General features: G+C 44.4%; 1 protein-coding gene across 1 annotated transcript in view; it reads right to left on the reverse strand.

Annotated features, from left to right (window-relative positions):
• Positions 1–11,922, reverse strand: part of TNFSF11 (TNF superfamily member 11) — a 32,384-nt gene extending 20,462 nt beyond the window's left edge. Inside the window, exons 1-2 of the mRNA XM_042926891.1 lie at positions 11,692–11,922; positions 4,358–4,525 (exon numbers count right to left, since the gene is read on the reverse strand). Of these exons, the coding sequence (XP_042782825.1) occupies positions 4,358–4,525; positions 11,692–11,922 (399 nt within the window). The remainder of the gene's footprint in view (positions 1–4,357; positions 4,526–11,691) is intronic.
• Positions 11,923–12,641: the final 719 nt, after the last annotated feature.

Here is a 12,641-nt window from a genome sequence, read left to right on the forward strand (position 1 = left end):
GCTAAAGGGGAAAAAAAGCCAAGAAAGCCCAGCCACAAACAAAAAAAAAGGGAGAAAAACAGCATTACTTGTCTGACCAAAGACAGGCTAGGTAAACACCGCTTTTGCACACATATAATGTAATATTGTGCTTATGTCTAGCATTTGTTACCACTGGATGGGTTGATCTTTCAATAATGATTGCAGCCTCACATGTAATTTTCTTTTACGGGTTCACTCAATATCTATGTTAGAACTGAAACTGAGATACAGACCTACTTATGGACGCCTGATGCCTCCATTCTATTTTCAGCATTGGCAAGAGAAATGAGAAGTCTGATTATTTTGGCAGGATGTGGAGAATGTCATATTAACCAATAATCTTCATCAAAGGATAACACAGCCGGCAAATCACTATTTGGCGAAAGTAAGAGAAGGATAAGTCTTGGGGTACAGGAGAAGTTATGGCAAAGTGCCTAGCACGGTATGTGCACTTAATAAACGTGGCTTGATTCTTTTTTGTTTTTAATTAAAAAAAAATTTTTTTTTAATTTATTTTTGAGACAGAGCGTGAGCGGGGGAGGGGCAGAGAGAGAGGGAGACACAGAATCCGAAGCAGGCTCCCGGCTCCGACCTGTCAGCACAGAGCCCGACGCGGGGCTCGAACCCACAGACTGTGAGATCACGACCTGAGCCGAAGTCGGACGCTCAACCGACGGAGCCACCCAGGCACCCCAAACATGGCTTGATTCTAATCATACGGTATGGAGAACACTCATCTCCTTCCTAAACAGTCTCTTGTCTGGGGGAAGAAATGGCATTTTCCACCTCCAAACACACATTGGTATGTTATGACGGCTCCTTACTCTTTAAAAAGGATTGTCTGTGTGTAGTGTTATTACCCATGAATAATGGGTAAAACCTTATAGCACAGCAACAAAAAATGTGCTATTAACAATAAACTTCTACTCATCCTCTGAGTCATACTAATCTGTAAATACAATGCAAACTGTGTGCCTTTCATAAGAAGAGTTGATCATTCTTGTCTGCCCACAAATCTTTCTCCTTTGGCTTGCCAGCTACTGAAGCGCTAAGATGAGTTTTACTTATTTGGAACGAGGCACCATGTCTCCAACAGGCTCCTAAAATAGTGAAAATTCTGCCATTGTTGCTCATTTTAAGTACAGACTGGCTTGTCCTACTATCTAGGCAGTCACTTGGAAAGCTCAAAGGAAATGGGACAGTGAACAGGTAAGTTCTGAGGGGGCAGCTGGGGGCAGAAAAGTCCACCGGAGCTGCGGAAGGCGTGGGACTGCCAGAGAGTAGCCATTGGCCACCCAGTACTCTCTCCAGCTGGGATTTGTTTTCACCTTGGACATGAAGTAAGGCTATCACTTTTCAAAAATAGTAAACAAATCCTCCCAGTACTAGTTTTGAATAATTCAAACAATGCCCACTTATTTAAAACAATGTTATATTATACTAAATTGAATACACACATTCACACCTCCAGTAAGGTCTACTTTAAGGTGTTTGGTCTCTTTCTCAGGTCAGGACTTTGCATAGTTACGTCTTTACCTTGTAAATACCCACGTAGAGTTTTCTACTTTAATCTCCATAAGCTTTGTCCATGCCTTGCTAAGTTTATTTTTAGGGCTCTTTAAAAATTACAAACGGAATCTTTCATTCGTGTTTTCTTTGTCTTTCCTTTTTATTTTTTTTTAAGATTTTATTTTTGAGCAATCTCCACACCCAATGTGGGGCTTGAACCTGCAACCCCAAGATCACGAATCACACACTCCACTGACTTAGCCAGCTGGGTACTTTTATATTTTCTAATTCTCCTGTTTTGTGTTTTCTAATTCTTGTTTGAAATAGGGACAGCTAGTGATTATTACTTATTAATTTTTACAAACTGATTTATTTTGTTTGCAGCCTTTTGGTCCTTTTGAATTTTCCCAAGTATACAATCAGCATATGCAAATTTTGCCTTTTCCATATCTGTGTGTGTATATTCACATATGCTTTCTGACTTCATTCTCTTGTATAATTACATTAGCTAGTATTCTGAACAATGTTAAATAATGCGGGGACACTAGGCATCTTTGTTGTGTCCCTGACTTTAAGAAAATGTTCCTGTTTTTCATCATTAGCTACCTTTTAGTTTGAGGTATTTAGAAAAACATCAAGAATCCATCTGGTTCTGTTTTCTAATGGATTTTAAGCATGAGAAATAAATGCGAAATTTTGTCAACCACTTCTTAGTATCTACGAGATGCTAGTGTTTTTCTCTTTTGACTGGTTAAGATGAACCACACTTGCATTCTCCTAAATAAATGTTAATGCTATCTGTTCTTCTTTTTTTTTTTAATTGTTTTTTAAATGTTTCTTTATTTTTGAGAGACATAAAGAGACAGAGTGCAAGCGGGAGAGGGGCAGAGAGAGAGGGAGACACAGAATCTGAAACAGGTTCCAGGCTCTGAGCTGTCAGCACAGAGCCCGATGCAGGGCTCGAACTCACAAACCATGAGATCATGACCCGAGCCAAAGTCGGACGCTTAACTGACTGAGCCACCCAGGTGCCCTTATCTGCTCTTCCTAATATTTTTTATTTTCAAAATTATCATGGCTGATCTCATTCTTCCAGGAAAACAAAACAAAACAAAACAACCTAAGGATAATTTTTAAGAACGAAGACACCTGTGAAATTAAAAGCTTATCTCTTCATTGTAAGGAGTTACAATATAAGTCAGTTCACACACAAAATAAGGAGACAAGCACTTACCTAAGCAGAATTACCTTAATTAGGGGTTTGGTTTTTAACTAATAGATTACCCCCTCGTACATGTAAATCATTGTTTATAGATAGTTTGCTCAACATTGGGGAGATAAGATAAAAAGCAAGCCGATGAAAATAAAACATAAAATGAAACAAAAATATGAACAGACTAAGTCTGAAAGTAAGATGCAAACAGAATCTATAAAGATCATGTTTAATTTTTTTTCTTCCTTTCTTTCTCTTTCTTTTCTTTCTGATGCATGAAATAATGATGCGAGTTGGAAACTGGTGGTATCTTAGATTTGACAAAATACAGCAAATATCAGCTTTATGGGTCACACAAAACAGCTTCATCTCCCTACTTCTACCTCCAATACACTCTTTTCTAAAAATGCTATTACTAGGGGCATGTGGGTGGCCCAGTCATTTGAGCACCCGACTCTTGATTTCATCTCAGGTCATGATCCCAGGGTCGTGGGATCGAGACCTGCGTCAGGCTCTCAGGCTCTGCGCTGACAGCATGGAGCCTGCTTGGCATTCTCTCTCTCCCTCTCTCTTTGCCCCTCCCCAGCTTGCACACACATGTGCACACACTTTCTCTCTCTCTCTCTCTCTCTCTCTCTCAAAATAAATAAATAAACATTTAAAAAATGCTATTACTCTATTGGAGTTTTTAAAAAATAAACTAAATTAAAATTCAATTTAGATTTAAGGAGTTTGAGACCTTCAGGATTTACTCGAAGATGATCAGAAATAGACCAGGGAGCTGCAAACTAGAGACTGGGATATATGGGTACATGTAAGAATCCACACGGATGTGCATGCTAGAATTCACTGGAGTCACTGGGTTCTCCCCAGTTTTTGGTGGAGTCAGTCCGTAAAATAATTCCAAGGCTGCAAAATTCTCGAGTGACTCTATTCAGAAAAGTAGAAGGCACAGTTATGACAGTTATGACAGTGTTTGTCACTTAGAGCTGTCGATGTAAGAGAAGTCACTGGTCTTCCCCAACCCCATCTCCTCCCTTCTCACCCAGCTCTCCCAGAAAAAGAGAAAATGGACGCAGTTTCCACCTTGGGCGCCACATCAGCTCCTGCTCTGCTCGCTTTCCCTCCTCACCCCAGATGACAACAATGGACCAGTTACAAGCATTTTTAACAGAGTCCTGGATCAACAGATGTGGACCAGGAGAGTCTGCCAATACAAAACCAAATGTAAAGGCAACAGCAGCAAGTCCTATACGCTGAGGGAAAGGTTTCCAGGGCAGGGAATTCACACTAGCAAACTGACCCATGGACCACCACAAGCTATCTTTGCTGTCCTTCAGTGTATGACTTTAAATGCCTCCTCTTAGAAAAGAAAAGGAAAGGAAAGAAAGGATAGGAAAGGGACGAGTCTGTGCATGAAAGTCTCTGGTCACTATAACAAGCCACTAACAGCTTCAAAAGAACTCTGCTCGTCTCTTCAAAACAATTCTCTTTAGCTCTTTTACAAATGATTAAAATGAAAAAGAACAAAGTCAACAGCACTTAGCCAGTATTAATTTTCAGCAATAACAGGGTCAGTGCAGGCCCTTGACTCAGATCCTCATATGGACTCACCTTTTGTACAGCTGCCCGGAAGGCCTGTTTAATGCTCTTACACGAATCAGGTATTAATTTTGTGTCTTGACTCTCCAGAGTTGTGTCTTGCAAATCTGCGTTTTCGTGGAGTTTGAAAATTCTATTAATGCAGTGAGTGTCATCTTCCGATATTCTATTAGGATCCATCTGAGGGGAGAAGAAAAAAGACAGGATACAGAGAAATTATCTTCGATCATTCTGCTATTTCATAAAGTGTGGCTGACTTCAGGACACAAAATTCACTCTTGCAAGAGTCTTTATGTCCCCAACAATTAATAATTAATACAATCACCCTCGGTGTTGGTGAAACATTGACTTCTAATTCATTTTTATGAGTAGCTATGATTCACAACACAAGTACACACGTGTGATCCATGGGGAAATTATTAAAATTGTCTGGCAATGAAAGTCCTCATAGAAGGAAGGAGCATCAAGGAAAATCACACGTGGTCAGTGCAGGTAGAGAAGTTTTTGTCTGTAAGGCATACACAGCATTGCTAGATGGGATGATGAAACCCACTAGGATATTCAAAGCACGAAGCTTACGAAACCAGGCAAAATTAACACAATCTTTAGCCACCATGTTTGGCCTTTTTCCGTAATCAATGTATATTTTTTAATCAGCCAAGGAAAGAGGGAGAAATCCATTGCCCAAAACCTAAAGCCAGAAGCAAATTTCCCTTTTTGTTGAAACTCTCATCAACATTTCTTCACCTGGAGTAGTACGTTTGTCAGGGGGTGTGTCCCATGGGATAAGGAGGGCTGCTTGGGGCGAAAGGGCTGTAGGGACAGATGCTGGGGAGGGGACATGCTAAAATTTCTACAATGTAAGGGACTGTCCCTCCCAAAATATCCATCCCCCTTGAATTATTAGCTGGTTTTCTGTCTAAACAGTTCTTCAAGTATCACTCTTCTCTTGAAATTGTCTCCTCCTGGGGCTCTGACGAGCCTTTGTAGTGGTTTCAGCTGCCAGGTAAAGGGTAGAGAGAATTAGCCATCAATTGTTTAAATAACACTTGCTTAATTTATTGTCCTCTTCTTTCAAAAAGTCAAGGTACCTCATGAGCATTTGCTTATTAATAGGTATAGACTGGATGAAAAAAGGAAGAATTATAGAAGTTTATAATATGAGCTCCATCAATTAATACCAGGTCTCTCATTGCCTGATTTGCCTTTTTTAAAGTAATCAAAAAGATGTGCAGGTTTACTAACCAACCATCAGACATAAACTAGAAAGTACTCTCTCCATATCTGAGATTCTCAAATGAAATAATAAGCCTTCAACAAATGTGCAGCCACCAATACAAATTTTATTATTTCAGTCTTGCATATATAATAAGGATTATCTATGATCCTGGGAGAGGTGTCATTCACGAAGCAAAACTATTTGCAATCCATATTTATTTTTCGTATTTTCTTTAGAGGTGCCGGGGTGGCTCAGCCGGTTAGGCGTCCGACTTCGGCTCAGGTCACAGTCTCGCAGTTGGTGAGTTTGAGCCCCGCGTGGGGCTCTGTGCTGACAGCTCGGAGCCTGGAGCCTGCTTCGGATTCTGTGTCTCTCCCTCTCTCTCTGCCCCTCCCCTGCTCACACTTTGTCTCCAAAGTAAACATTAAAAACAATTAAAATAATAAGTACAGATCAGAATATGTGAGTTTTTATATAAGGAAAGCTTTTCAATGGCACTTTTTTTAAAAAGCTCACTCATGCCGATCAGTTTCCCACAAAATCAGAGAAGCCTGGGCAGCTGATGTGAAGGGTCACTCGGTTGAGACCTCAAGAAAGAAGAATGATGCCAAGACCTAGTTGGCTCGCCACCAGAAAATCGCTGAGCTACAGGAACAGGGCGGTGTTAGTGGGGAAACGCCTGGGGAGCCTAAAACTGGTTGAGCTCCAGACCTGCTGACCAACTAAGTGCCATCACACAGAAGCCGCAGTGACGGATGCTGCCTCCACTTCAAGTCCAGTCCAAACACCTGTAGCTTCACGGGCTCCCCTGGAGCTCGTTAGAAATGCAGAATCTCAGGTCCCTGGCACGCTGCCTGGGGATCTGCGTCCTAACTAGACCCCAGGCCCTCTCGACGTACGAGAACGTTTGACCAGAAATGCTTTCAAATACCAAAGTGCAAATACAGATGTTCTGCTATTAAAATGTCCCAAAATTTCTCGGACACGAATTTTTTTTTTTTTTTTTTTTTTTTTTTTTTTTACAAGTCATGCCGGCTAGTACAAAAATATTGTGACAGTAATAATGGTTAATGATTCGATGCAAAGAAATGTAACACAAAGATTTTGTTCCCTCTCTCTGAGCAAGTCTCCACACCCAGGTGCCACCCTCAGCCAATGGAACCCACATCCCTCAGGGTAAGAGCCAACTGGCTCTCTCTGCAAGGGCTTCGAATGTTCAGCTGAGAACCACGGTTCAGAAGGTAACACAGGAGCTAAAACATAGATCAAAGCGATCAATTGTTTTCCCAAAAGAAGTGACGAAAGCATGGCATCGTTCATTTTGATAGGGTCATTTATTTTGTTTACTTCAGTTTAGAGCCTATGTTAGGAATGTCTTGTTCCAGGGTCTTGTAGCCCTCCCTTCCCAGAAATGGAGACCAGGAGAAAAGAGAGGAGTTGAGGCGTGGGGGTGGGCTGACCACACACACCAGACCAGGGTCTCTGGTCTGGAGTCTCTGTGCTGGAAAGACTGCTAGCAAGGGGCGGGATTGCTGCCCAGAGCTGGGCACCCCAGGGCTCATCCAGTGGCTCTAGCAACCACTCTCTTACCCCACACCCTCTCTCCAGACACCATGGTCTGGATAGAGAATTTGCGCGACTACATAAAAAGTGCTACTTTTTAGCCTAGTTTAGCTACTCCTTAGCTGACTTACATGTTTGCAAATTTCTAGCATCCTGAATCATTTGAAAAGCTTCTTCAGCAAAAGACACATGCCAGGCACTGGGCTAGATGCTGCCGATAATGTAGTGAGCAGAACAGGCAGTCTTTACCTTCTTGAACTTAACTACACTCAACAAAGGAACACAGAAGCTCATCAAAAAAAAAAAAAAAAAAAAAATCACAGTGAACTGGGTTACAAATGAATTCATTATACCTAGAAATGTCTGAACACATTATATAAATCTTGAATATCTGATTTAAGAGACTTATAAATGCATTTACCAGATAATGTAGTTCATACGAAGTGAGACTCTTTAAAAAAAAAAAAAAAACTTCCTAGAAATGTAATCATTTGTAGGGTTAAATGAGGCAGGATGCTTGACATTTGTGCTACTTTGTTATCTGTTTTTTCAAACAGGCGCCTGCACACCTCCACATCAGAGTTGCGGTAGGGATTGCTCCCTTGTTTGGGTAACAAACAGCCAGGGAGGTTGGTGTGCACACTGGGGTTTGGGGGAAGGAGTTAAAAGGGCAACAGAGATTGCGTTTTCTGAAAAGCTTATCTTGTAGCTAACCTCCAAACTTTGAATATGGTTATGTGGATTAAAAGAAGAGAAACAAAACGCACATAAATTTTACAAGCAACTTTTTGCAAGGTTTTCTTCTTCTCCTTTTTCTCCTCCTTCTTCTTCTTCTCCTTCTTCTCCTTCTTCTTCTTCTTCGCAAACCAAAGTATGAATACTATGTGGTAAATATATAGCACAAACCACATGCTATTTTTTTCTTTGGCAACGTTGGTAGAGGAAAAGCCAATCTACTCTAGATCTAGTGCTTTTTTTTTTTTTTCTTTTCAATCTGGGCACAGGCAATCTGCAAACATCCAGGAGGCTGATTCATTTTTAACTATTCAATCATGAGTTGAGAATGGAAAAAACTTTTTAAACTCACCGTAATTTTTACACTATTCTGGGCATTCTTCTCAAATGCATTTAGGGGCACCTGGGTGGCTCAGTCGGTTGAGCGTCCTACTCTTGATTTCAGTTCAGGTCATGATCTCGTGGTTGTAAGACTGAGCCCCTCATCAGGCTCAGTGCCGGCATGGAACCTGCTTAAGATTCTCTCTCTCTCTCCCTCTGCTCCTCCCCGCGACCCCCCCACACACACACACATGCGTGTGCGCGAACTCTCTCTTTCACTTTCTCTCTCAAAATAAAATAAATACATAAAAAATAAAAATAAAAATAAATGCATTTAAAACTAAATTCTACTTTTTTTTTTCCTGAGGAATTGCATAGCTACCCTGTCCCCACTTTAAACAAAAACAATAAAACTGGCTCCTTCTCATTTTTTACTCTAAACTGCAAACAAAATGATTTCATTCTAATTCAGAGGGATTCAGAAACCCCAAGGCGTTGACACCCCCAACTTTAGTGGAGATAAAAAAAATCTCTTATTTGGTACCAAGTTCTAACCTAAAGGAGCTGATATGAGTAAACATGTTAAATCAGTGACGGGTCAAACGGAGTCTATTCTCTTAGCTAGAACTTTGAAAGAAGGCCTCAGGCACACATAAAAGTAGGAAGAATTGTAGAATGGACTCCACAAACCCATCACCCAGCTTCAACAATTATCAACCCATGGCCAATCTTTTTTCATCTGTAGGAAACCACTTCTCTACCCCTAAAGCTCCCCACTTATTATTTTGTAATTTTTTTTTTTTTACATTTATTTATTTTTGAGACAGAGAGAGACAGAGCATGAATGGGGGAGGGTCAGAGAGAGGGAGACACAGAATCTGAAACAGACTCCAGGCTCTGAGCTGTCAGCACAGAGCCCGACGCGGGGCTCGAACCCATGGACTGCGAGATCATGACCTGAGCCGAAGTCGGCCACTTAACTGACTGAGCCACCCAGGCATCCCTCCCCACTTATTATTTTGAAGCACATTCCGGACATCTTAGCACTTCACTTGTAACTATTTCAGAATGTATCTCTAAATAACCAGGACTCCTTTAGGTATCAGAGGTAGATACTATAACTCAGTAACTTCTTTCCTAAAGAAGATGCCCCTTTAAAAATGCAGGACGGGGGTGACTGGGTGGCTCAGTCAGTTGAGAGTGAGACTTTGGTTCAGGTCATGATCTCACAGTTCCTGAGTTCAATCCCTGCATCAGGCTCACTGCTGTCAGCACAGAGACTGCTTCAGATCCTCTGTCCCCTCTCTCCTTGACCCTTCCCCACTCGTGTTCTCTCTCTCTCTCTCAAAAATAAATAAACATTTTCTAAAATGCAGTACAAAATGGGGTCCAGAGTAATGGTTAATATATTTTGCATAAGTCTTTAAAAAACCCCAATCTTTATGGCATTTAGGAAAACTGTACTTATGAAATCTGATGACATTAAATCTCCAAAATGAAAATTTTCTAGCTGGGCTTACTAATTTGCATGGTTTTGTTGTTGTTGTTGTTTTGTTTTGTTTTGTTTTGGGAAAAATGGGGTTGAGAATTTCACTATCACCCATGTAATATCAAGACTGCTAAGTTAAAATGAGCGATCATCAGACAGACCCTTTGGCCTACCAGACCATTGCCATTCTTACAGAAGCAGGTCCCTCTTTTGTACATGGCCACGCCCATCCATGGCTCCCACCAATCTGAGCTGTTGCTGGTGCCTGAGCTCATTCATTGCCTACTGCTCTCTCAATGCTTAACACTCACTTCACCATTACTGCTACGAAAATGCCATGTCCCTAAGGTGATAGAGAAGATAAAAAGTAATAAACAACTTGTGCAGTCCCATCCTTTTTCTGAATCGTGCTCTCGTGTTTGACTAAGAATTTTAAGTCTTTTGTTAATAGGTCTCTCTAATGCCTGGCACCACGTGATGCACACAGTAGGTGGAGATTGCGTGCTGAATTAAGGATTCTTAACCCACACTCCACAGCATTTAATAGTCTCATCTGCAGTGTAGGTACTCAATATATACAGACTTTACATGTGGGGGTGGCAGGAGAAAACTGGATGGGAAAATGGGTCATTCTCCACTGTAGCATACTCTGATGAAAGAAAAAGCATTTTCCATCACTTCCCTATAGGTGGGTGTAATCTTTATAGCAAAAGTTGTGGGCTTTTTTTTTTTTTTTTAAGAAACAAATATCTTAATAGGTGAAGATTACTTGTATTAATATACAAATACAAGTGTCCTGAAGTATGGCTCATCGTATCTCCACCTTTGTTTTAGTAGGTAAATAAAACTAGCTCTATAAAACACAAAACAGTGGATAATGAATATTAAACAAAAATCCCAGCATTACAAATAATGGAGTTCAAGACTCTGGCACATGTCAAAACCCATACACTCCAAGCAATGCCATGTTTTGATGCGCCCCATTTGGTTTGGTAATCACCTTTGAATCTGAAAACCAATGAAGTCCAAACCCAACTCTCTTTTCCCATAAAAAAAAAAAAAAAATGCACAGTCAGCCCTCCACTTCCTCTGAGAAAGAGTTCACAGCACCAGACAAGAACATTTGAATGAATCCAACCAACTGCACTGCAATTTCCAAGAAAACACAAGAGCATAAACCACCAGAAAGCATAATATTACAGATTTACCCCTTCCTTTCTACTATCTTTCACTGCAGTTCCCAGCCGTCTTTCTCATCTTTTAGAAGTTTAGTTGTCTGCTGGATTGTAGCGAGGCTGTATCAGGGGTGAGAACCTCACCACCATCACGCACCCCTGGCTTCCTTCTGCCGCCCACCTTAACGGGAAGGCACGTGGTGCTCCCCTCTTCGTGCCCCCAGGCGCGAGCGGAGCCCGGGTCCTGCCACCAGGCTTCTCCGCCCATCTGGCGCCTTGGGCATCCCCCCGGGTGCTCCAGCGGCTGCCTGCGGTGCAAGCACCGCGACCTTCCGCTCTGCGCTCCCTTCCAGCCGAGCGGTCCGGAGCACACCTGCAAAGCAGCCAGCGCCGGGAACCAACCCCTCCAGGTGGTGGGCGGGAAGGGACAGGGTTGCGCTCATCCCACCCCCCCCCCCCCCGCGCCCCCGCCCCAAGTGGACGTAAGTCAATCCTTAGCTCCTAGTGAGAAATGCAAGGATTTGGGGTTGGGGTGGGTGGGGAGTGTGCAATCATCCATTAGAGGTTAGCAGCCAATGCTGCGTCGCGGGGGAAATTCAAACGCACCAGGTCGGGACGAGCGAGCCCACGCTCCGCTCCCTGCTGGGCCCAGGCGGGCGCGGAGACCCGAGGCCCGCGCGCCCGGCCCCGCGCCAGGCTGGCCCCGAGCGGGGCGCACCCTCTTTAGAGTCCCTTTCCCCGCCAGAACTTGCAAGGTCCGGGGAGCCGAGCTGACGGCCGCCTCAGTTTCCCACCTGCGCGGAACGGGCGAGGTGGGCGGGCCCCCGGGGAGGCGGGCACTCACCTGCGCTCTGAAGTAGAGGAACAGGGCGACGCTGCAGACCACCTGGCCCAGCCCCAGTCCCAGGAAGGCCACGAACATGGAGCGCGAGGCGGCGGCGGGCGGGTGCGGCGCGGGCGGCGCGGGCGGCGGCGGGGCGTGCAGGGGGCCCTCGTGCGGGGCGCCGGGGCCGCCGCCGCCCATCTCCTCCGAGCCGCGCAGGTACTTGGTGTAGTCTCGGCTGGCGCGGCGCATGGCGCTCGGCCCGCTGGCTGCGGCGCTCGCCTCCCTCGCTGGCTCCCTCCCTGGCTCCTCGGCCCGCGACCGAGCCTAAAGACCGCGCGGAGCCGGCGCGGGGCCAGGCGGGCCTCGACGTGCGGCGCTCAGAGCCGGGCGCTGCTCGGGGGGCGCGCGGGCGAGCGGGCTGGGCGCCCGGCTACCCCAACTCTTATAAACCGCTGGCGAGGGCTGGCCCCGGGAGCCAATCAGCCCCGGGCGAGGCTGCCTCTTCCACTCCCACCTCTGGCTCCCCTTCCTTCCTTTCTCCCTCCCTCGCTTTCTTACTCGCACTGAGTGGCCTCCTCCCCATCACACACTGAGAGCATAAGGCTGTGGGTTGCTCCGGCGGTGCCGGACGCCCCTCGCCCATCCTCAGCTGCCCCTCAGGGCCGGGCCAGATGCAGATAGTGCCTCAGTTAAAGATAGAGGATAAGGTGACATCACACACATTGCTCTGGCAGTTAGCATCCCTGAGCTTCAGTTTCTGCTAGAGGATGTAGAAAGTTGGACTTGGTGATCTCTGAAGTCCCTTCCCCCTCCGCTCACCCCAAAAGAAATTCACTAAGGAATATCCTTGAGGATCCTGAGGGTACAGCCTCTATCATGCTTCCAAATATAGGTTCCGAATTGTTTTGGCAGCCTTAGAAAACCAGAGCTCCCGTCCCAGATCCCTGCTTCTGCACCCTCAAAAAGTG

The sequence above is a fragment of the Panthera leo genome, chromosome A1, assembly GCF_018350215.1.
Source record: "Panthera leo isolate Ple1 chromosome A1, P.leo_Ple1_pat1.1, whole genome shotgun sequence".
NCBI classification, from domain to species: Eukaryota; Metazoa; Chordata; class Mammalia; order Carnivora; family Felidae; genus Panthera; species Panthera leo.